Source organism: Opisthorchis viverrini, assembly GCF_000715545.1.
Source record: "Opisthorchis viverrini unplaced genomic scaffold opera_v5_112, whole genome shotgun sequence".
Lineage (NCBI taxonomy): Eukaryota > Metazoa > Platyhelminthes > Trematoda > Opisthorchiida > Opisthorchiidae > Opisthorchis > Opisthorchis viverrini.
In genome coordinates, this window is record NW_008751770.1 from 878,742 (window position 1) to 905,482 (window position 26,741).

General features: G+C 40.7%; 1 protein-coding gene across 1 annotated transcript in view; it reads left to right on the forward strand.

The window, feature by feature from the left end:
- Positions 1–651: 651 nt before the first annotated feature.
- The window catches only part of T265_05818 (hypothetical protein), a gene marked incomplete at both ends in the record, with an annotated part of 41,956 nt that continues 15,866 nt past the window's right edge, over positions 652–26,741 (forward strand). Inside the window, 9 exons of the mRNA XM_009170925.1 lie at positions 652–742; positions 4,021–4,051; positions 5,490–5,581; positions 7,584–7,709; positions 10,226–10,288; positions 11,112–11,192; positions 12,498–12,581; positions 14,743–14,823; positions 24,182–24,321. Of these exons, the coding sequence (XP_009169189.1) occupies positions 713–742; positions 4,021–4,051; positions 5,490–5,581; positions 7,584–7,709; positions 10,226–10,288; positions 11,112–11,192; positions 12,498–12,581; positions 14,743–14,823; positions 24,182–24,321 (728 nt within the window). The remainder of the gene's footprint in view (positions 743–4,020; positions 4,052–5,489; positions 5,582–7,583; positions 7,710–10,225; positions 10,289–11,111; positions 11,193–12,497; positions 12,582–14,742; positions 14,824–24,181; positions 24,322–26,741) is intronic.

Genomic DNA, 26,741 nt, shown 5'->3' on the forward strand with positions numbered 1-26,741 from the left:
ACACCTCTAATTTATCCCACTATACAGATGCTTAGTGTGAAATAGACATCCTAACCGCTGTTCAAAACTCCTCTGAATCTTGGTGGTATATTTACGCGTTTGACATCCACCTGACCTGAGGGTCTATTATCAAGTACTCATGAATTTGTCCAGCTTCATATTTTGCCAAAATAGGATGTTTTGGAACAGTATTTTCATCTATTGAAATGAGTACGTTGTAGTGCTCAGTGAATCGCCGTTCTTTTAGTCGATCGACTTCGAAAAACAGTGCATCAGAATGATCTGGTTTTTTGCGATACCACAGATTCATTGGATTGGTGCAACAGACTGAAAACAGCTGCCGTCTTATAATCTAAATCCACAGTCGCTCATCGTGTGCCAAGTTGAGCATAATTAGGACAGAGCTGATTGATAATCGTGATTAACTGGAATGCCGCTTTTCACTGCCCGTAGAATGCTTCTGCCAGATCGCAGTTGAATTCTGTCATCTGGTAGACCACGCGCATCTGATCTTGCCTGGTTGGAACGTTTGCACTCTCACAAGTATTGTGGCAGGTTTTAAAAGGACCTGTATGGCAGGCTGTTTATTCTCTTTCTTCCCAGAAAAATAACAAGATGACAGAAAACGTCTCTTTTTATGCACAACTTCAGCTTCAATAACTTGCAACTTGTTCAACCAGCGGGGGCACTTAACGCAAAATTGCCAGACACTATGCCACGAAGCAGCCCTGTCATTGCCATAGTAAGTATAGTTCAACTTTTCTACGGACATTTTCATTACTTTACTTGGTACAAAACCGTATACTTTATTTTTGTGGCCAGTATGTACCTGTCTTGTACTGAGATGTAACAGTACTGTGAGGCTAGGTATTCATGAAATGATGAAGCATTTTTGTTTCAGTTCTTTGCGAATAGCTACACAGCTGGTAAAGTCACCCAAGCTGGACACTATACTGAGTGCTGCACTAAAACCTATAACCCAATGTCTTTGTTAATTTTCACGATGTATCCGTTAATACTCCCTTAGGGTTTGGTTCATGGAAACACTTCCTAATGCCTACGGTAGAAACCGATGAGCGGGTGAAGTTTTGCTGGCTTATTTGGCTAAAATAAATACATAACTTGACAGATCATTCAGTGTATCCGTGTGGCAGCGTGTGCGTCCCCTTTGCTATTTGATTTTTTAGCCTCCGTCCATCACTGTGGTTTGCCTCTCATCTACTAGAGTACTGCGGGTGACATCAATAACTCCATACTGAATCTCCAGAGCTCCCAAGTTAAAATTAAAAATCAATTTATTCGTCCTTATGGCTTATCGATGCGTGCAAAGAAGTGGTAAAGTTTTTAGCGAATATACACTCCTTTGCAAACCAATTTGGTTCGTTCGTGAGATTCACCTGAAACCCAGCTGAATCTCTCGTTTTTGATGTTCTCAGGCAACTAAATGTGCTGCACCAGGCCACCTCATTTTTCAGTCGCTACGTTATTTGAAAATCGCGATACATGTATATCATAAGGTTGATGAAAATCCATCAACAGCCCACGACTGGTTTCGCCCATTTGGGACTCATCGGGTAGGCGCAGTCCCCGGGTTTCCGTCAACCTCATGTTCTACTTGAAACCAAATTGCACGAAATTACCGAATATACACTCATTTGCAAACTAATTTGGTTTTTTCGTGAGAGTCACCTGGAACCCAGCTGAATCTCTCGTTTCTGGTGTTTTTGGTAAAGTTGTTAACTTTCAACAGGGGATCACACATATGAACAAGAAACATTCGGGCAGGAATTCAGTAACCGTAAAACTTGAAACCAGACGCAGCTACTAGTCAGATTGAGGAAACTCAGAATGCCTCTGGATAAATTGTCGCAGGTTTCAAATTAGATAATCAGCGGGGAAATTACGAGTGTTCTGATTTTATGCATCCAGTTCTCGTAATAAATCTAGTGAGTACTATGAAGTGGTCCAAAAAGACAGACCAAACTTAGATATTTGGTGTGTTTTGTCTGTTATTCAACTATATCCGAAGTAAAGGCCAGGGTAAGTCATTTGACTGACAAGTTGATAGTGAAAAGACAGATACTCCGAGAAATGGTTAGGGAAGTCGAAGGTTACTAAACACCAGATGTGATTGCATGAAGGTAATGGGGATGTACATATGATCCAAGGCAAGGTTAGCCACAGACCAATCGTGCTGTGTCAGGTCGCTTCAGCAATATGTAACAGACGACCGTTGTGACAGCATATGTATTGGTCCTTCACAGACGCTGGGACAACGCAGTTGAAGAAAGATTGTACTCTTCTGAAGTTTTAACCCATTGAGTACTTCAGGACTTGTTCAGAACTCTTTGTAGATTATCGTTTCCCGGTAATTCCGTTGTAATTGCTACCTCAAGCGCGCTAGAAAATGTCTAAAAAGGAGAACGCACTCAACGATTCTGTTCGTCTAACTTTGTTTCTTTTGCTATTCTTCGTGTTTTACTGCAATTTGTCGCCAAATATTTTGCTGAAATTTCTCATCAAATTCTGCAACCAAACTTTTTCTAAAGGTTGCATGTAGACTATGAAGACACTGGTTTTGGTCAAAATTTGGCCGTTATACACACCGAATGTTTCAACGATGGATATACCTTGCTTAGCATAATTACCAGTTATGAAACAATTCAATATTCACTGAAAATATTATGCGATGGCTACTTGAGCCGCTTTTTTACTAGGCAACTACTTGATGAAGTAATTCCAAGGGGTTTGGTCTTTCTCTACCTGAATTACTCCTACAAGGGAAGACTATCTTAACAATATCATACAGTTAATGGGAAAGACTAACATGTAATCTATGAAAAACAGTGACAGTAAGCATTCGTTTGGATTGAGGCGTCATAAAGACTGCGCAGCATAACAAGAAATCTACCTTGACCCATCTAAAAAGCCCTTAACTTATGAAACTTGTAAGCAACTTAGCTCTGCGTTTCACAACATTGGTGGCAGTATCTAATGTGTTTGATCAGAATCAAGCCAAAGTTTAGTGCAAAAATTTGGAAGCCACATGATTTGGCTAAAATGTGCATCTTTTCTGGCATTCATCCCTTGATTACAACTGCCATGGCGACTTGCTGTACGCACACAGAAACAGGTAAATACCTGTAGAAATCTGATGCTCACTTTGCCTTATAAATGATGTCCTTCAGGGCTGTCTGTGCACTAGTTTGCTTACTGGAATAGCCATGATGAATAACGGCACCTGATGAGTTGGTAACGTGCAGAGTAATAACTTCCACATTCATTATCACTAATATCAGCACCTTCATAGAGATAGCCAATAAATTATTTAGCATATGCACGTTGAAAAAGTTTTGCTTTCTCACCATATTCCACTGCATGGAACGCATTTTTCTGCCTAAAATGCTCACCTATCTGAAATGTTCGCAAAGGGCTTAGTAAACAACTAACATATCAATGCATCTTGTTTCATTCAGGAGACTAATATCTACGTCATTTTGCACGGTATTCTATTTTTAAGTTTCGTGTACGTTATATATTTTCCATACTAAGCTAAGTCAACGTATAGGGCATATCTTACAATCCTGATGCTGATTTTTAGGGATTTTTCTATCTACTATCTTGCCAGGAGGTAACAACCCAGCACTCATCCAAACCCTCAGAATAACAGGAAAGATTGATTTACATTAAGATATTCCGATAGAATGACTTTTACTTTGGGAGACGGTGATGGCAAGTCGGAAGTAAACAGCACTGCGCAATCACCTACGGATGACTTGGACAGCTTGTTGGCAACCAACTCCGTGATCGAAGACGACTACGTAACTCAGAGTGCTCCTTTGAACTTGGAAGATGTGAGACATCCATATAAATTACTGTCGCACTAATGTGTTGTGATGTGCCACATTTTGTACAGTGTCTGTTAAATCATAGGAAGGTACGTTTTAGCTCTGTATATGCATGCAAAATCCCACTTTCTCCACAATGAATTCAGCTATTCTGCATTTACTTATTTTCTAGTATGATAGCAGACTCTTCTACGATGCACAAGGTAAGTCAGTATCGTTTTATAGTACTTCAGTGCCCGCATTCTTGATGCAGTCCGTTAGCGTAGGGNATAGTACTTCAGTGCCCGCATTCTTGATGCAGTCCGTTAACATAGCGTAGGGGAGGAGATGCTGAATATATACCTCCTGCTGAATATACCTCCTCTATGCTTGCTTACACCATCATATCCCGGGTATTAATCCTAACTGTTTGGTGCAAACATAGTTAGATGTCTCTCTAAAGGTATAGAGTGTTTAAATCCGCTCGACTGAATCATACCGACCAAAAGTTGGCCGCACTGTACAGCCACCTGTTTAAAGGGCACTTTATTCCTTTATGTGGCTCGCTTATCTTTTTTGACATCTTAATTTGCGCTACACTTTTAATTAGATACTGAAAAGTATCAACGAAGCTTATGGTTCGAGTCAAGCTGGACAGAAGTTTTGGAGGCCGGAGGAAACTTAAAAAAGATAAGGATAAGAAATAATATCAGCTACGGCATAAAAGCATTGGTGAATAAATCGTGAACCTTAGCCTATTACTGAATAAAAAATAAGCGATGTAAATAGGTAGTGGTCTCTCCAACTATTCAAGCAGATCTTTTGGGTTAATCTAAGGTTTCCAAGTAAAAATGCCCTATAAGAATGCTTGTCGAATTGACATTCAACAACACCTAATTTACTAGCTCGTTGTACTGAAAACCCAGTTGCTGTACTTTCTACTGAACCAAAAATCATGATCCATAGATCCAGTCAGGACAAATAGTCTGATATTCTAAGCAAGTCACCAAAAGTTATCATAACACACTTGTAACAGATATCTATTAGGACTTATTTCAACGCCGTATCTGTAGAGATAATTTCTAGTGAGTGATATTCTTGAGTCATTCAAGGTGATCAACTATTGTTAGAGTTCCCGACTTTCTACTGACTACCAGATACAGGCACAGTTATAAGTTTATAACGTTTGAGGCACAGGATGACAAAAATACCCCTTGGATAAATAAGCTATTCAACTGTGCATATGCTAATGAGTGACTCCAGGAATATATGCTGTCAACAACACCTGCAAAATATTTTGCAGAGTTTTTAGCAACCTCACGATTAATAGGGTCATGCATCTTCAGTGACGGAACAATCCGCATGCTGATGATACACGCACCTGTGATTCTTTGTTTTCTAACCTCTAAGGCATTCGTTTCTGGCGAAAAGCAACCCCACCTGTCGTACTTGTATTCGTCTGTAGCAGGACGAATCCAAAATGCTGTAAAGCATACTGCGATGATACAATGCATTTCAAAGTCTAGCTTATCAAGTTGACCAAGTTGGAATAGCGCCACATTCAGAAAGGCTTCCTGAAGTAGACCAAGCCTACTGTTGCTGCTACCAAGCAACAATTATATGTACTAAAAGTGTTATTCCACTCAACTTTGTCCTATTCAGCTTCGGATACCGAGACGATTGACGAAGGTTCTATTGAGGGGGAAATTGAGATAAGTCGTCCAATGGCTGATCAATGGAGCGAAACAACATATGTAAGTATTTAAGGAAACTCCGGCTTCGGTGCACCGAAGCTTTTTCATTATGATCTGTACTAAACATCTGCTTTTGAATCCTGTATAATTTTAGATGTGTGTTTGATGCCGGCTAAAGATAGGTCACATCCATTCGTGTAAGAATCGCCTGACTTGGCCCTGTGGCCGATAACAAGGCCGCTTTTGGCTGATCCCAGCAGAACAGACGTCTCTTTCATGACAAATGAATCCCAAGCAAAACTGCACTAGACTCGAACAACAATTACTGTTTAAAGGGGCAATCTTGTCGCACAGTGACTATTTTTAAGGTGTAGAACTCTAACTATTCCAAAGTGGTTCCCATTCATAGTGTTCTTGAAGTCGTTTACCCTTATCGAAGCCTTCACTTGCACTATGGCACATCAAAGGCGGCCCACTTATCAATCAGTACGATTTGCATGCGCACAAATATTTGCTTTATTTTCTTAGCTCACTGCAAAAGTCGGAATAATAATTACCATCCTATTTTCCTATGCTTGTATTGCTTGGGAAAATCTTGGGGAAACAAGGCTTCCTGTTTTCACGCAAACGAAAGTTACATATAAGTTTGTTTTCACTTGTTTTTGGCGGACCGGGTGAGATTCGTGGAATGTCGTTATGTTGTATAACTCCTTCGATTTCTCAGCCGACATTTTTCCCGCTGGTATCATGTGTACTCCATAAAACATTTGGGTGACGTCTTCATGCAAAGTATACTGGAATCTTAAATTCCGATTTTCTGTTTAAACAAAGTTAGTCCCAGAGTGCTTTCCCTAGCAATTGTTATAGATGTGAGCTGCATACGTGGCTGTGCGACGCTCAACACGCCCAGGGAGAGCTCAAATGTTGACGTGCAATACGTCGTTGATTTGCACCTGCCCCCAGATTTTAATTGTCCAACATTCGACAACTTAATTGTCCCTCTTTGCACGTCAACCAACCATGGGAGACTCCTCAAGATGGAGCGTGGGGCTAGAGTCAACTAGCTCAGACGGTAGGAAACAATTCCACTTGGTTTGTTTAAAATTATCTCTTCAAATGTCCAAATATGACAAAATTGATCGTAAGCCTAAACAAGTAATAATTTGAAAGACAATTTTGACAGGTAAGCTAGGAATGCTTTAGTATGAAAACATTACAAAATAACCCCACGACGAGCTTCTTCCCACCCTGCCATAAGCAATAGTTGGAGGTTTTACAACTCTTTCGAAAGTGTCACAACTGTTTAATGCGATTCCTTTATGACAGCAACACTTATAACCCACATTTTCGAACCTCGTAACCCCACCATAAATGTATACTCAGTGCAGCGTTCACCACACGTCTAAATAAGTGCAGCCACATCCCAAATAGGTGTCGTGGGCAGAACAACAGCGCGCCCTTGTCAGAGTTAGTGAGGCGGTTCACAAAAGCGTTGGTAGAACTTTGGTGATCGGGAAACCACGTAGTATCATACCAAGGTAGAATTTTCACGTTTCCCATCTTAAACCATCGAAACCATTACAAGTCAATACAAGCTTATACAACCGATCCGATGTCACACAAGCGTCACTTGGAGGCAACAGCACCATCACAAGCTCTCGACGGCTGGGGCGAATTGATGCCACCACCTAAAAATGAGCTGCTTTCAGCCCTGCCAAACTATTTCCACGACGACACAGCCAGTTTTTTCTACCCTACCATTCGCTTGATAAATTTGAGTTCACAATTCCCGCTGCAGCACTAAATGCGTACGTCCTGGATTAAAAGCTGCTTGTAATGTAGGGAAATGCATGTGACTGATCACTCATGGCTGTTTTTTTACAAAAGCATCACAGGAGACTCAGGAATCGATACGTGAGCAGTTGGGATTCTGACGTTAACAAATGGTATGTTGAAAGACACTAGAGCAGATTGATGTTGACCAAACAAAACAAAATACCCTAATTTTATTCCATTTTCAGCCCCATTGAATTTCATAGTTACTTGTCTTTTGCGCTTCCAGGCCACCGTCCTTCGGCAACGTGTAAACCGGACTCACACATCCTTCCACAACTCCTTTCCAGTTGTCAAGTCTATATGGTTAGGGCAGGTAGAACTCGAGCGAGAACATCTCGATAACGGACTAATGGTGAGTTTGCATGTTACTTTATTGGCAGTCGAATATAACTGTTTCGTACAAAATTTTTGCTGACAAATAAGGAGGGTCGTGCAAACTGACAACTTGTTCATACCGAATTATCGATTCCAGCATGAAAATATCCTCGATTTGACAAGCATCTTTACATTGTATCCTGATTTGTTGATGGCCAAACGGGGCTACTGTTGCAATATTTATCCATGTGTCATTTAATTCTCAGCCTCTGTCGGATGAAATACATAAGCAACCTCAGGAATGTTCGGTCTGAAGTGACTTCATACAAGGCATGAATGGTCGCTTTCACTCATTCCTGGCTGGTCTCTTGGAAGAAAGTATTTAACGGAAATAACTTACGTTGGTAGGATCGTTTGATGGAACTTTTAGGCAGACATAGGCTAAAGGGGACAAAAACAGCAGCGAAGTAGGCGAAGCAAGCGTGTTACCACGAAACCCCAGCTCATGCTGTATTCGCCTGAATTGGCAAGTGTGAACAGAGGAATGTGTTAGCGCTTGAATAGCGTGAACTCCACAAATCCCGAAATCATCCCCATCTAGTCAAAATTAATCCAGTGGGTTTCAGGCTTTCGTGGGGCTATCAGACTTAGAAGTTGCGACACAAGAACCATTCCACAACGTGGACAGCTAATGTGTCACTGTTCGAGGCGTTCATCATCATCTTACATCTTACAGGCGCCAACATGTCTGCATTTTCAGACGTGATACTCCAGGTGAGCCCAGCATGCGCTGGTGGGGTAGCCATGTTTTTCTCATATCAGATGGCCGGAATTCGAACCCCAACGCAGTCGACGGTATGCACTTTTGATGTTCTCGAATAGGAAGAAAACCTCAGGAAGCTGCTTAACCCTTTTGGTGTGGTCTTACTGGAATTTTTGAGCCAGGACATTAGGAAAAATTTCAAACGAGTGTGACCCGAAGGTGAATTTCGCAACCCACTACAATTGATGATTTTTTCTGCTTCGAAATTAGCAAGATATTAGCAGCAGCCATGTCAGTGGAAACAAAAGCAATCCAGTAGCAGCGTAACGGACGCTTCTACAACTCACAGAACACCACCCATAAGACTAGAAGGAACTCTGTTATTTCACCACCACTTTTGCCACTCATAGATCTTGCGAGGACTTATAGTTGGCAACGCTTCATCAAAACATTTTGCGACTTTAAACTCAGCTGGATGCAATTGTAGACAGGCACTCATTTTAACATCATTATGGATAACATGTAGCTGAATTTCTAATTTGTAATATTCGTTAACTGAAGTTGCTCTATGAATACCACCCCAGGTTTAAGCTGAAACCTTATCGATGCCGTTGACGTGCCTTTCTTGAAAACAAACTACCTAAAAGTTTGACAAAATTATTGGGTGGCCAACTGTTGGTTGCTCACTTTCGCAACCATCTGGTAGTTTCATTCTCCGAATCTCCATGACACTTACTTGGTGTTTGGAAAACAAGTTACGTTACTGTGTAGAGAGACACTCGTATGCAAACAAGTAGGATTTTTAGGGAGCAGACCAATCTGAAGGGCCCCGAATAAAGTAAAATTCATTACCTAAGATTTATCTTTGGTATTGTAAGAGGGGTCATATCAAAGGATTAAGTTCAGTATGTTGAATATCCTCTAAGCTGACACGTGGAATGGTCTTTATGCACTACGTTTGGTACAAGACTGTTATGAACGAACATTTTATCGGACATTTGGCCGTATCACCCGCAGATACCATCTTAATTTAATGACAAATGTTCTGCAAGGAAGCGACATCTTCGAACCAAATTAAACTTCATGTAAGAGTATCAAACAGTAAGACCAGTTGTCAAATATGATAATTAAAGTGAAATTTAGATACAGACATGCATGACTGAAGATCTGGCTACAAGATGCAGGCTTAAGAAGGATTGTTCATTTGGCCATTAGTCATGTTCCTAAGTATGGTTATCACCGACAGTGTAGGCAGGGTTTAAACTGTGTTGCATGAATTCTCCCAAGGTCTGTTTGATCTAGAGTTGAAGAATGCTGCGGACGGGCAGAAGTTTACTGTTAACAAACGATCATCTACTACTGCCTTAAATTTCCATTGAGCTTTAATGAAAGAATACACGTTCAAAATGATAACTTTGTGACAGTGCTATGGATGTTTGTGTTGTGACATCCAATGTAACAACAAGTAACTTGGAATCATCATTTTTAGTGAATTCTGTTCCCACACTAGTCAAAAATCGCTGAAGTTGGTAAGCTCTTTGAATTTAAGCTAATGCTCAATTCTTCTACAGAGAAGTCAGCTGGAAATTCGAGTGAATGCCCGAATCCCGGAGTCCTTTCGAACGATTTACGTTACGGAGACAAAACAGTTTACTGTAAGCACCAGTGGGTAGATCTAACACAGCACCAGTAATCATCCCTTTCCCCCGGCTTCCAAATTTAACGCTAACGAGGCTTTTATACTCTATGCGCATCTGCAGCACGTTTTGACTTCCGCTTTACTTTTCCAGCCGGAACGAAAGATGGAACACATCAGGCATGCCATAACGCCGGGTTCTATCTCAAGTGAAACCGTGAGTTCTTATGTGCTTTCAACGCAACTGCTTATTTTAGAGGATATAACACATAGGCTTCTAAAGTAAAGGAACCCAGGACCATGCTCCACACTGCATCTTCTGAATTGTACGGGCTCTGACATTGAAAACAGAGTGCACTCCGTTATGTTGTGTTTTTAAATTCGACCGTGCAATACGGGGATCTAATGTGCAGCTGTGTTACAAAAAGCTCAATATCGATTTGACAGCCTCATGGCAAATTACGTCGGCTGAGTGCATGTTTTCCGGTCTTCACGAGATGATATTCTCAGAACCTTCAACCCGATATTTCGTATTTCGTCTCAAAAGCTCCTGGGAGAAAAACGCTCACAGCAAAAGACGGATTTTGGAGACTACTCGGTTTATGTTCAATTCATGACATCGACTAGCATTCTGACTGGTTTGATTTTCTGTAGTTCATATGCAAGCAAATCAAGCCTTGTAAAACCGTTCAGCCTTGAAGCCTGTCCACTTGCTTTCACTTGTTTGTTGATCTACCGAAGTTTTAACACTGGAGGCGTCGATCTAGTCGCGAACATCTTTACTAGCTTGTCGTGCACACAAAAAATTCCAGCCCTTTTTACAACGACGGAAGTTTAACTTTTTTATAAATGAATAAACAAAAAGCAGTAGTCTGGAACTGAGTCAATGTTCTCTATATCATAATCTCGTGGATCAACTAGTGTCAAAAGACAAATCAGGTTAGTTCATTCGTGATTCATCCGTTAAACGTCTTGAAAAGAACCCCTACATCCTGTCCAGTTTTCAAAGCTGTCTTATGTTGTTTTACACCAATATACAGATTTACAGTACAGACACATTTGTGCCAAGACAGCCCCCTCGAACATACATTGATCGCGTCGTTCAAGGCTCCGTAGACGAAGTAAGTCTTCATATCAATCACTGGTTTCCACTTCCCAAAAACCTGATTATGTAAAAAGGATCCATTCTCCGTTACGTACCTGAGTCATGTCAAGAACGTGTCAACACTGGAGATCAGCAATGCTACCATTTTGCCGATTGAATAAATTTGTCGCTAGTATACAGACCAATCCGCCGACTTCAACATACTTGTGGGGCCCTTACATGAGGGCATTTGCGCTGGTCTGGAAATGCCCAAAATGAAAGTCCACCGTGAAATTTTGATGTACGTGTAGTACAATGCATATATATTTTGATTACTACTGCGTTATTACTGACGTGGGGATGGCGTAGAGTCATTAATTATCCTATTCCATTAAATCAGTTAACCTGGTTGAGATACGGTGACCGACTGATTATCCCCCGTTTACGCCTTTTGGAGTATGCGCTCAGCCCCAACCGGTCTTATGGTGTGCGCTGGCTTTGTAGGTGGGTTATATGAATCATACACTGACCGATTTTTTGGCTTCATTGATTCATCAGGTCGGTTGATTACTCCAGAACGTCCTTTCGCGTATGTACATAACCACACACAGGTGAATAATGCTCCTTTGTGGCGTAAGTAAACTGACATCGTTGGAGAAGCACCACGTGTGCAGAAGCCACAATTACGTAATCACGCTTAATCTTTGTGGATCGTTAACGGCGTTCTTGTCGAGCACTGAAGTTGGCTGATCCACTGGTATTCGCTGATCAGGAAAACACCAATTCGACAGGGCTATGGTTATTGCATTTGTTACTCGACCCAAAGACTGGATGGAAGTCTTAAAATGAATCCCAATCCACATTTGTCCTTTGTACGTCCAGCAACACCATCTTATACATTCATTAAATTTATCCTATCCAGCTCGGACACACTGCGTCTATAGCAAATACGCACTAGGATTCACTACCATGACGTAAGGGAACTAGAAAAAATAACCATGTTTCCCCCACTCAGGTGCCGTCACGATGTGATGTATGTGACCAGGATTCCTCTCCAAAATCAGTCTTTCTGCAGAGAAAGTAATCAAATGTGAAGCACCTTAAGACGTAGTTAAGTTTCCAAGTGAGCATTAATCCATTATTTTACTTGAAGGTTTGTTTGCATTAAGTTCTTATCCGGTGATTCAGAGTCTAACGCTACGGTTTTTTATTCCTGTATCCAGGCTTGAGTAAATGGGACATTTGATCGACAGTAAATCTACGCTTTAAACTTTCCCTAATCTGAGTTTTAAGTGACCACTTACGAATTAATCAGCCTACAACACCATATTCCGTTTTTCAGGACGGACAGAAATCAATTAATACAGTTAACCAAGGTGTACCAGTACGACAGGAAAGTACAACATCTCACACGAATTCTAGGCTGGTGAGTTCTTGAGTGTGCAACTTTCTTTCTTGATTCTACGACCTGAACTTGTACAGGTGAGTAACTACGAAGTTCTCTGAAATTCACGTTGGATTCAGACATTACTGACAACTACTCATGAATTGCAATTTTCATAAGATACAAAACGTTTTAGGGCAATACATTTTTTGTCATCCGTCTTTCTGAGCTCGGAGATGTGAAAATGTCTCCAGAACGGAAGGAAGTATAGCAAACTCCCTGATGCAAACTTTCTTTTGTGACTTTGTCTTTCAACGCCTTTTATTTTAACAGAATCTTTTAAAAACAGACCTTTGATTCTGGCCAGCCAAAATAGCCCTCCTGTTCTTCTATCCACGGAGCGAGGTTTACTTGTTTAACCAACCTAAGTCGCTTTGTCACCTGCTTTCGTAAAGAATTCATTGAACGGTGGCTCACGAAGCTTAAGTTCGGCATACCACACTGAAATTCACAAAACTGACTTCAGCAAAATTTAACCCAGGTAAAGCCAGATTCCACACAATATTCGACATTGGAGGAAGGTGATACTTATTCTCTATATTTACATATACGCACAATAAGTGTAGAAGCATAAGCAAATGGTTTTTGCTGAATGCAAATATTGTTGATGAAAAAGTCGGACATCAAAGTTCTTAAAATGTGTATCCGATTGTTGGCAATCCATGTCATTGCTTACTTTCTGTTTCCAGTCGACCAGAGCAGGCAATCCTTACAGCAACAACTATACGAGGCTTTGCACCTCAAAAAGAATTCCGGATTGTTGACTAACTGTGGTGCTTTTGGTTTGCATCCAGTGACAGGACCCGAATAGCCTATTGACCGGGTTCAAATCCCACCATGAGCTCCGGTCTTAGAGATTGTTCTTGTAGTGTTTTCTTGATAGAAAAACAAAGAATATGATGTTGTCTGGCAGAAATTGCTCGAAATTCTTTGACAGCTTGAGACCAGCTTTGAACCTCTTATGTAAGAACTTGCTTGTGAACAGACACTTTAACAGAGTTTGGGCTGCGAATCTGTCCTTAAATGACTCGACTGCAACTGTCACAAACACTCCTGATTAGCTCAACGTTTCAGGGCTTGTTTTAAATGCTTACATTTCCCACAACCATCTTTACGCCGCTTTAAATCGATGAAGGATGAATACAGTAGCCCTCGACCATGCAAAGTTAAAAATCCATTATCAAGAGCGTACATAGTATACCGTATAGATGGTATGTAGATAGTACCTGTTTAAGAAATCAATACTTACGAGCATACTATTTCACTTCAAAATCCTACATTTTTTTCTTTTGTCACTATTTTAACCGTTTTGGTATTTAAAAGGATGATATGGTATTATTTCGAACGAAATGCATTACACACAACACATAAAACGCCATGCATTGGAACCATCTGCCTTACGCTTCAAACGCATTCCATTTAACCCTGTCCTACTAACCAGTGAGACAATGAGGTCCTATACAACTGTGGCGTGCCCCGTGGCCATTTGAGTACCTTCAATTTTAACCAACTGAAACTGCACAAAGATAAGTAGCGGTTGAAATACAGTAAAATGTTTGAACGCAAGACATCATACATTCGTGGAGTTATTTTTAGCAAAAGGGAAATGTTTTCAAATCGAAAAGTGGTTTCAAATATTTGTATTCCACTAAGCCTGACCATGAATACTGTGAACCGCAAACCCGTTGTTCGACAAAAAATTAGGGCAAGATTCTGAAAACCCTGTTCGGACGAAAACTTTTGTCTCTCGCACTGAAAGGAGGGTTGGTAGCTCAACAAAGTTGCAAATAGTCTTATTTTCCAAGCTTGACAATTGTTTTCTTCCCTGCAAAGGCTGGTCAGAATCTATACCAAGACGAAGATTGACTATTTATTTCTTATTATGTGTATTTATGTATATTCATACTTTCATACTACATGTCATTCTCTAACTTCCTTTATTTATGACCATTTGCTTGACAAACGGATCAGGTGTTTCCACATATCTGTACGTATTCACAAAAAGGTCGCCAGTAAAATGGCTGCAACCGATTCCTATGAATTAATTTCCACTAATCGATGCGTTTATTGATTCGCCTTGTTGGACTCTGTTCTCATATATCGCGTTCATTCTGATGTGCCTGTCTGATTGGCGTTTCCACAGGCTGAGCAGAATCGTTTGAATAGAACGACGCAACATTTGAAATCACAGGTGTGTCCGGCTTCTCCCATAGACTCTGGACGAGTGAGTCATTATGTTTGTTGTTCTGCCGTCTTTGACGCATTTCCTTTGCTACAAAAATAAATCACTCACTCACAGAGTAAAAGTGACGATCAAGATTTCGGTAAAACGTTATTGGACGGAAGCTTGTTTTGCCTTTGTTTGCTGTTGACTAGAGGATGGATCTCTTCTGATATTTGAATTTCACGCACCTTTTCAAAGGAGTGACAAAAGAAAGAAATGATATCCACATCCGGTGCGATTAGCGTTTACTTGACTTGTGTTGCTACCATTTTGGCAAGGTAACTTCATTCTTGAACACTATTATTTGCAAACCACAGCCCCGAAACAGTAATCTTCCAACGTTTGCTATTTTATCGCAAATAATGACCCCGTGAAAGCTCTTGAGTCTGTCAAGTACAAAGTTTCCGCTTTCCACGGTATTTTTTTCAACACATCTGCTCAATAGAGGTGCTCGAGAACTATCTCGGCGTGAAATTTATCATTTTAAAAACGAGCGTGAAGAAAGCAGTTTTTAGTGGCTGAACAGATAAATCCCAAATCCTGCCCTCTTAAATACAACGGTGTCCCTCAGAAAACAAACTTTCAGCATGCAAACCGTTTGAGGAAATGGTTTCAGAGAACCGAAACCCTGGCAAATTTTTACGTGTTCACCAGACATAGCTGCCAGCAAGTTAAACCCTTCCAGAATGCAAAATACAATGCCTCTGTATGGTCCCGTTTTTGCGCCTATTTAGCCTAAACAAAGCCGCATTAAACCAAGTGGGTGACACTAAACCGTGATAAGGGTTTTTTTCAACTTACACATTTTCATGGATGTATTGAGGCAGTTAACTTCGGGGTAACATACAAAGATCTTTTGTAGCTGGTTTCACACTCCATAGTTACGGCAGGAATAAAAACTATTTGATCATCAAAATGATTAAACGTCAAGCATGCATTTGTATGAATCTAGTGCAGTGGATGTATGGACGATATGTGAAAAACTTCTCCCACTTGAATTACGGACAGTGGTTCTGAAGTTCGGCTGCAGAAAAGTAAACACTCGACGACGTTTGTGTTTGCTAAAAATAGGGTCGTTTGGCCCTCCGACCACCAGATTAGTTTCCTTTTGAGTGAACTGCTTTCTGCTTCAGTAGAACATGAAGATTGTGAAACTGATTTTACTCATACTTCAAATGTCCATACATGCTGCTTCAATTGGTATGAAATATTTTCCGTTTTTAACTCTCATAACGTAACTGCGGTTGCTCCACCCACTTTGCAAGTGTCAGTAAACACATAACAGAAAAACTGCTATTTAAACGAGCAAAGGTCATGGAACTGCTGCTCAGTGACATCATTCTAATAATTGTTGTGAAGAGTAATTTTTTAGTTGCGGGCAGCTCTTTGAAACCATCAGCAACCTAAGAGGAGAACCTTTTTCGAGGTCATCTAGTAAGAATACACACCAAACACCAATCATAAACCAATGTCAACCTGCATGAGTCGATGTTATTTAAACTCACACTAGTACAAAATACGGCACTGCCACCCACAACTCACTCCTAAACGGTGTAACCTCGAGTGGTGGTGAAAGGTTTTCAACCAAGTTGTTGAAATCTGCGAATCACCCAGAGGTCATTACTACATCCTGAGCTGCGATGAATTTATGCAGTTGTAGGCTTTTGAGCACATTCTGGTTCTTTTTACTATTGCTTGCGTCTAACCTAATAAGGATTTTCATGATTGTTTACGACAATATCTTTGGCCGTCCGGGGTGCTCGGAGACGCTGGTTTATTTATTTCGTTGGCGATAAATTGCTCAGGCACCGAACGTGAAACCCAGTCCCGGACATTATCCACTTTCTAATGCGTGCCGGCACTCATACTTCAGTTCAGCTTTCTTTCCAGCCAAATTTTTTCCACCTCAGATTGCTCACTCCTGATGATTCTTTCAGTTCACGTAGGTCTTGGTCCCGCTTACGACAGATGGAAACCTTGCTGCACTATGAGCAAAACACGTAAGCAGGTGTTGCAAACTTCGCGAATAAAGGATGAGTAGCTCTATATTCTGCTTAGGTGCGAGTTAACCAGTGCTGAACGATATAATCTCTTAATACTAGTCGGAAAATTGCACTTACTGGGGTTTTGCAATGCATGCACTATTGCCAATTTCAAATAAGAATGCAACAGCTACATAATATCCCTCGGAATTTCGAGCACAAAGTAACTCCGCTCACAGGGCAAACTCTCGGTTGAAACTTTCAAGCTTCCTAATACTGCCAGCGTATTTTTTGCCTCATCTGTTCTATATTCAAAATAGGTATCGCTTAGTGCCGATTCACGATGTACAATGGAGTCTTCCGATACTTTGCTCTTCCCGGCTGCTCATAATTCCTCCGCCAGTAGAGCTACCATGGTATGTTTAATCAAAGACTGAATTTAATGAAAATTACATTTATTCGTCAGTCTGCACAGTGTCTCAATAGTTGCTAGTTTATTTGGGAGATCAGGATCGAAATAATTATTTCATTAATCGCTCATCACTCAGCCGACAAAGAATTTCATCCGCAACCTAACAAACTTTCATTACAGTAGCCTACAACGATGGGCTATCGGAGGCCGGTCGGTACGGGTATTGAGAACGTCATAATCTGGAGCCGAATGCTACGCTTATGTTTTATTTTTATGGCCATTAGCTGTGTAACAGTTGTCCGTACCCGTCATTGGTAATGGGTTGGTTGGTTCGACGTGATGGATATTGGGTCAATGACATATCCATAACACCTAATGTCGTATATCCTCACTAGAATTTGTCGACAGAGTATGCTTTAACGTAACGGATACAATTAACATAAAATCTAAGTTACACTGTTAAATAACCACTGAGGATAACGGTGGTATCAGAGGTTGTTGAGATTTTGGATAAATTTAATTGTAAGTTTCTAAGCACAGTATAATTCTTGGCGCACTGAGAGTGAACATTAGCAGGGGTCCTAGAAGCATTATACTCTGGCATAAACTCAATCAAACGAGAAACGGGATTCGACTCGAACTGACTATCAGTTCAGGCACGTGGCTTGTGAAAATGGTAACTTTTACCTAACAGCTGAAGATGTTAGTTAGCCCAAACATGGTTTTAAGTGTACCTCTTTGTCTGCTTTGTTCTGGTAACTTGGCTGGGGATCACATATGAAATTACCTTCATCCATCTAAATAAAGTAAACCTTTTGTAGAAAATAAAACTCCCACTGGAGTGCGAATATACCACAGTTGTTTACAAGTCATGTCTACATATGAACCTTTGGTGTACTTCTCCCTTCTGCGGAAAACCTGCCGTAGTTGTGACATAACGCAGGTTTGTCCCCTATGCCAGGCAGGACGAGGTTTAGTTTGGCTCTTTTATTTACCGCATTCATTCACGCCGTTGTCAGTTCCCTCGTTTTCCCGGGGCCGGCGAAAATGTGTGATGTGTGGTACTCTCTCGCGACGTAGCAAAACCTGTCATTATAATAAGTGAGTGGACCTTTAAGTGATGCACAGGGTTGCATTGATAGAGCTTTGTAGAATATATTCTAGTCCAGAATAAAACTTCAATTCCACCATTTCTTCTATAATGAGATTGTAGTTGGTGGCTCACAAGTTATTCCTGCCGAGCTCTTGGAACACATGCTTGTCCGTCTGATTCCGTGCTGTGAGGGCTGAACGTCCAGCAAATGGCACAAGTACTCCATGTATTATCACCTGCGCGAGCGCCAAAGATGATTAAGAAGCAGGCTTTTGCTTAATAATAAGACTGCAGCCTTCGTGACTTGTTTCATCACACTAACTGTCGAGCAGTTTTGTACTGAATGTGAAATCGTTGGTCTCCACTGCATCCACAATGCCGCTTTCTTGAGGTTGTTTCTAGCAGTATTTTGTATTTTATGAAGAAAGGTTAATGGCTTTCGGTCTCCGAAGTGGATTCTGTTACGCAGTTTGTTCTGCATGGCAGTTTTCACAGCTCTGTATTAACATGCCTTTCATCATAGATGTTGAAAGCAGGTATCTAATCAAAAATATCATATCTGGAATAACTCTCCGAACTTAGCGGGCAAATATGGGTCGAGGTTTCTAGTGATACACACTAATCATACAGTCTTAAGTGACTCAACGGATATTACTGTTGAATGCACTGGAAAGTGCAGCTCAGCCGCCGCCACAATCTTTAGGACAGGCCCCTTTAAGGAACTGCCATTCATTTTAAGGGGTTTCGTTGTAAAAGTGGGTTTACGTTCGTTCACTTAACTGGTTGAAAACTGTGGCCAAATAGCTACCCATTTCCTTTTCAGCTCAAGTTGATTAGCATATGTTAGTGATTGAAGTGTCTTGATTTTATTTCTCAACATACGCTTTAGAACAACTCTCCAACATCCGGGGACCAACAGTCATCAGAACTTATCCCCTGCTTTCCATGTAGAAGATCCAGCCAGGAAATTTCGCTTGTAAGGTTGACAGCGTGACAGGATCTTTTTTCACTCTAAGTTCCTTAATGGTATGAGGTGAACTCAAACTTTTCTGGCGACAGAATTACTGTTGGTGTCCTCTAACTTAAATTAACCTGAAGTCTATATTATGCTGAAAAACCAGTGGTATCACAAGCAAGACAATCTGCTGTGGTTGAACAAGGCTCACATTTTCGTGCAACTTGATCACTTTCCTAATTGCATAACAATCCCTCTGTCTAACCTGATATGGTGCTTATATTAATACGGTGTTATCAGTTATTTACCAATACTGAACTATTTCCCGCGCCTTGACCTTTGAGTTCTAAGTTTTCAAAGTCTCAGCCACATTTGCGCGTCCTTCAGACGCTTCAAAAAATTAAGGGGCGGTATGCAGGGGCATCCTTTCACTAAGTGAAACTTTCCTTTACTCAGTCATTTTGCCTTGAAAATAATCCAGTTCTTTGAGTAAAACAGAGGGACAATATCGGCAATCAGTGTTTTTTGCAAAACACCATAACGTCGAATACTTGCCAATACTAATGTTGCCCATTCATAAAACTCTCCTGTGAAGCTTATACCGTTTTTCAGTCAAAAAGTCAAAAGTAGGCTTCAACCGAGCTATGCGTGTCAATTTTTCAATCATTGTCTTTCTCTCGTAGCTTGTCTGAAGTAGGTACTCTAGGAATATTTTGTAATGTTGCGACTCCCTTGGGAACTTTTGGAACTCGTGAATTCTAATCCACGTTGCTGTCGTGGTCCCCCTACGTGATTCTTCTTGTATGTCCACAATAGAGAAATGAAGCAGTTGACTCAACTGCTGCTGTTGAGTGTCATTTCGATTAAGGGATGTGAATGCTGATATTCGACTTTCGAGCATGTGCCGTTCGATGTAAACGATGTCGCAATAGCTACAACGGGCTCCTGAAAATGTCAGAGAGATTGACTGCTTACGGGCCCCAACAAAAGTCACACGTTATTCCAGGTCTCCGCCACTTTAGAGTAAAATACACGAAGTAGTCGTGTCCGGAGAAAGAATGTGAACACAACTCCAACATCGGTTCCCACACCATCTGGATTTCTCCAGGGTCAGTACCCGCTGTAAAATGATGCCACTTCCAAGCCCATGATTTTAAACCAAAGGAGGAGAAAGTATCTACGTTCCTGAGTTACTCACATAATGTTAAAAATGTAACCAACGAAAGTGGTGTTCTCCCAGAAAGTCTATGTCCTGGTCACCAAACATGAGGATATTTTTTGTTGTGCAACTCTCCAATAAAACGGCACCTGCAACTGGAAACGTATAGTGTATATCCGGGTCTGAAATCCCGAATTAGCGCTAGAGTACGTTTCAGAAGTATTCAGAGAGATGCGAATTATTTGGCGTATCTGCTTATTCTGATAAAAAATGAGACGAAACGTTTACAGAAAAAAAGTGTATTAAATGCTCTACTGGTCTTGTTTGAAATTCCGAGACGCTGGATTTATGCCTGTATTTTGGTCCATGTAACACTCATATAAATTTCCATGCTACAGAAACTGGGACTGCTTGGAAAGATATTTTTCCTCAAACTGATACCTCAATTAGAGAAGACCAGAATTTAGACACTGGAAATGCCTGGAATCTTCGCAACAAATCATTTACGTGTGGCTTGCGTAGACAGTGTAGAAGAAATCAAAGCAAATGCTACCTAAATAACTTTGTTGTGATCCGTGAAGCAAGGGAATACTTCAGTTTTTAGATTTTTCCCTGGCTGTGATGTTTTTCCTAACGGAAACCCCACTTAAAAGTTTATAACATAATAATTGGTGTAGTATATATGAAGTTTCTCCTAGCTAAATGATGCTCCACTGCAAAGCCCCATTAGACTTCCGGTACATTAGAAAATATGCTTGCACAACCTTCAATTCTCATGCCAAAGAACGTTCACTGCACCCATACTGAAAAGTGAGGACGCTCACAATGTGACAACATCTGTACCTGGGATGATGAATCCCTATTTATTGTGGTTTTCTCTGTTCATATGTTGGCAATATAAATTAGACGCAAGTATTTATTGGTTTCAACAATGATTCAGTTGTGCAAATCAGATTGGAACTTTGAAAAATCTAAGTTGCAGTATCAGTCCGGTTTATGCGTCATGTTCGGTTTCCACCTTACAAGTGTCTTCAGCTTCCATGGCGTTTGCTCAAGCTGAAATGAAAACTCAAAGCCACTTTGGCCCAGCGTTTTGTAGCACGCAGACCTCGCCAAACGAGAAGCAAAAATTTCAGGAAGAACCCTCTGTATCATATGCTAAATTAACTCCTGCTCATTTTGAACACTGTTGCACCACATTTGACTCCAACTACCTGGGCTGGAACAAAAAAGCGTTCTCACGGTATTAGACTGTTTTGAGTGCTGGTAGGAAATTTCTCGCCTCCAGTAGTGTGTACTTGTCGTAACGTTAACGATGATGTGCAGTGTCTCGAAATATTGATTAATCTGACAGTCTGGAATTCTAGCGTGATGTTTATGTCAGAGGCTCGTTACGCAGCCCACTACGCCCTGTCACTCATACTTAAGCAGGTCGTCTTGCTGTCTATTGCTTTCCAACCTTCATAGCAAAGGAAACGTCGCAATCCGCCACACACATATTTCTCGACTTTTTGGCTTCATAAGACACAATAGAGAGAGGTTTAGAAGTCTCCGTTTCACTCCTTTGCATCAGTGGAATGTTCACTATCCCTTATACAGGTTTTTGCGGTCGGACAGTTTTAGATATTGCACAAATGAGTGCACAAACAATAATTTGATAAATGGTAGACAGCTTTTAGATATATGCCCGATTAGAGTGTTCTGAAGACCTATGAGTAGTCGTTATAGAGGCAAATGTTGTCCATATATCTGTCCTTTTAGACACCTTTGTCCTTCTGCGATTCGGCGCTTCTCGTGGTCTCCTAATGGAGGAGAGCTAGATGTCTCCCACTTCATATACATAGTTTAAAGATGTTATCGTGCTCTCAGCAGAGTAAGCATCAAAACTATTAGTGAAGTCATCACCAACTGTAACGACAGTATACGGAAATTGCCTCAAGGCCAAAATTAACATCATTTTTAAGAACCTAATAAAGTGTGCGTTTTTTTAGATATCCAGTACATAATCTCTCTTGTAAAATGCCCAACTGTTCAGAAATAAAGAAACAGAAAAATCTGCTGAAAACATCTTCAGTACTGCTGTAAAATTTACCGCTCATAATGGTGAGGAAAGCCAAACGACAAAGATCCTTAGAGACCGAAATCTCAACTAATTCCACAAAGTATGACGCAACCAACAACGCGCAGGTGAACCAGAATGTTTCTGAAACTTGGTTGTGTCAACTAAGCGATGATATGATCGAACTAGATTTTGCACATTTAAGTCGGCTAGAATTAACCAGAACTGCAGTTGTTACCACGAAGCATCCAATCCAGAGTACAACCATGGGGTTCATGAATCTCGTCCATAGGGCCATCTTTTGAAGCGCGTAATGAGAGAGGTTAAAGACGTTTCTTTCTGTAGGCACTCGCTCTAAAGCTTGTCACCGAAATGTTTTGACCGTACTGATGTAACAAGAATAGGTGTACTGGTCGCCTTGCACAATCTTGACTGACTTTTCCACCAATTTCATAAGCGAGTGATTCACCAGAGGTGGCTTTCTACGGTGATGATAAAATGACGCGGTTGCAGTTCCACAGGGAAATTATACTGACGTGAAATTTACCACTCCTTTCAGAGAGTGTGAGTTTGCATTTATAAGGCGACTGTACTAAGTGTTCCAGGACACCCTAATAAATTACTGTGACCGAAAATTGCGCCAGCTGTCTTATTATTATGGGGAATGAAAGTCGCCCAATAATGGTAAATATCGAATCAGGACCAAAACCAGAATGCTACGAAGTTGCTCACACCTAATGTTGCCATTATGTCTAGGTGCTAATCTGTCGGCTATACTCTCTTGATACACTTCCGAGGCTGTCACCAAATTTGGAGAACTAATTCGCGGATGCGAGAAAGTCAACCTATTTCTACCCGTTTGCATGCAAAAATACTCCTGTTCCAAGAAAATCGATGAAGCAATGAGTAATTTTGTGACTATTCAATGAAATACAACGTAAACAACGGTTATAGTTACTTCGAAAAGGGCCATATTACCATTAGAAATGGCTGTTAGGGTTAGCTTTGAAAGCCACAAACACTCTTCCATTATCATGAAGGGTTTTACAAACAAGGGGGAATTCTTTGTTTCTGTAACAAAGTTTTGACGCATGTTTTCCCGAACCATATTTGTATCTTCTCAGTCTGCTATATCTTTAAAGATGTTTATAAAGTAGTGCATCAGCTAAAACAGCTACTTCTGAAAAGTGAAAACAAAAACGTGTTTTTGTGAGTTACGCCTCTCTGTAAACGGAGTGTTCCGCCCTTTTGGACGCGTGAACGATAATGCGAAAACTTATAATAGGATACATTACTTCAAGTCCCACAAACAAAATAAACTTTTGGCCAATTTTCTAAATGACGTAAAGCTTGAGTTAATGCTCACTAATTTAGGTAGCCATTCCCGACAGTTTAGACATTTTTTGCGTTAAATTAGAATTTTGAGCTGCTTTTCACGCCTGCCGTTTTCTAAACTGGTGTTTAGCCCGATTCTCGGTGGGTTTTATTTATGTCAAACTCTTGTACTGCGGTGCTGTATTTACTTTTCCTTGCCGTGATTCCCCATTTAAGGTGCTGTTTCTAAAACAGATTGGTGGAGTGTTACTTAATTTGTACAACTCACTCAAAGTTGGCCTCATTTTTAATTTTCTCTCAAGCACAAGCTTATTGCCCAACAAACGACAGAGCTTGATTACACGTAGCTTGTTTTGTTACCAGATCATTTCTTCGCGAACAAATGAAAAGCCTCGCTGCTCTGCATGCCAGAAGGTTGTCTATCCACTTGAAAGCCTCCACGTGATGGATCGCATCTTTCACAAATATTGTTTTCGATGTCGCAAATGCCAGCGAACTCTCAGGTAAGTAATATTTTTAATAATATTGTTGTACTGTTATTTATTTTATTGTTTAGTATCATTATTTTAATTACTATCTAGTAATAAAAAAGGAGCAGGCAGGGACACAAATTGAAACAGCTGAAAGATTGCTTTGTTATAATCAAAAATACTAAATATTTTCACTCTAAATGTTTCCAGTAAAAAAGACAATAACCATGTAAGAATTCGTGAATACTGTTCAGTTACTCGTAACTAGCGTAATGAAACTACCTGAAAAAATTTTGATAAAGTCGAAGGTAATCATGACAAAATTTAGTTGTGCCAATATTTGTAGCCGACCGTCAGACACATTCTTTCGAAAAATGGATATTTTTCGTAGCTTTTTAACAAGTTCGGCGAAATTTTCATTCTTTCTCCCAATAGCTGAACAAATTTGTGGAAGCCGCATAAAAAAGACATGATTCAACACTTCCTTATTTAATATAAATTTGTTACACAAGACAGCGTACTCTTGTTAGCATCAATGCATCAGAAGATCCTAGTGGTTACCGTGTTTAAAACACAAACGCTCCATTTTCTGCCACCCAGAGGTGGCCAAGATAGAACATAGTCGAATATTACTGGTTTCCCTTATTGTGTTCAACAATGATGCGGAGATATTTATACTTTCCGTTCCGATGAAACATTGGGTAGAGCAAAGCGCTTCTTCAGCACGGACAGTATTTCTAAATGCATGAAAGTGCTAATCTCTTTCATCAGCGCGGATAGGTACTTGGATAAGTCAAACGTGCATTTCGATCATCAGGAGTTAGTGGCCAACTTCAGCGTGATGTTGTAAACAACAACTGCCTAATGTCATCCAAGTCGCATCATCTGTTCGGGATAGTGATCGGCGTCAGTGTCTTTGATTTAATCACTCATGCCCGGTAAGGTGAGTGGCATTCTCATATAGTTTGCTGGAGTGGAAGTTTTCCGGTGTTTTATCCAACATCTTACTGGTTTAAGCTTTGGCTAGGACATATAACCCCCTTGCCAACTACCTTCCTACCTAGAAAACAACGGAAAACAAAGTCGTAATTTTCTTTAGCGTTTCAAAATTTCAACCGACATGAAATGTCAAACGTTAAAAGGCTAGTCTAAGGGAGCTTCAAGCGCGACTATATAGCAGCATTGCCCGTAATCATTCTAAAGGAGCAACGGAAATATTATCAAATTGCATCCTGCTCCATCTCTTTTCGAATAGAATGGCCGAGGGATGGCCCACGATAATGTGAAATCATGCAAATAGGACCAAAATCTGACCAAGCTGTTTGTCATGTCCACCGTAGTCTGATGTTCTGGTTAGGTTTCACGTTTTGTAGTAGTATTGCTAGTCATTGTACCTGATACACTTGGTTTAAGAGATTCGGTCTGCATGAATCTGTACTATAAACTAGGGGGTGACCAAATGCGTTCGTAACAGATAGTGGTCGAAAGCAAGCAGGCACATCATTGCGCAGTAAGTTTAACATTGATATCGTTTGCGCTGCATCCGGATAGACCAACCAGTGAACTTTGCGTTCACCTGGAGTGTGTAAGCCAGAGACAAATGTTTCTTCTTTCACAATCGATCTAAATGCACCGGAAAATTGGGTTGAATGATTCAAGACAGGTAAGAACTAAATAGTGGTGATCATGTTATCTGTTGCACCTAGTTATTTCTCCACATCCTGAGCGCGCCGGTAGACGCTTGTCAGCCGAATTAACTTGTGCGGTAGAAAGATGCTGGGCCACGTCATATCCAGCCTGTGGTCAGTCAACCTTGGACGATTGGTATAACGTTTATCTATCAGGAGAATAATTGCACTGTCAAATCCTCCCAGAAATACTTGGGGAAGACTGCTATTTAGGTGGCAATTCACCTCTTCGCCGAGCTTGACAGTTGGCTTGCAAATTTAGAAGCGCGGTTGGATGAGCCACATGACCAACATCCAACTGACCCATCCGAGTTACCAATATTTAGACACATTGCCAGATCCCCCAACTGCTCGGAAATGGTGATCATCAACAGGCAGGAAACAGCCATATAGTGCTGCCCCCTCTTCCATAAGAAACTGACTCACCTGCTTCTCCACGCCATGCAAGAACGAGCTGAGTTTGTCATCTAAGATAACCCTGAAATGTGTGCAACAAAATGCCGTCTGCCTAATAATTTTATAACCTGCGGAACAATGTAGGCTACCAATTGTTTCTGTATCGAATATGGTGATTGACAAAGTTGGAATCAGGTGGCTCACTGTGTAGCTCAGACACTGGAAACTTACAAGTTCACACTTGTCCTGGTATAGTGTTGCAAGTTAGCACTGACAATATATTCTCTGCACAATATGTCAAAAGACGTTTGATCCTTTTGGAGAATTCAGTAATTTTGGAATCGATCTGTCAGTATTCACAGCTTAGTG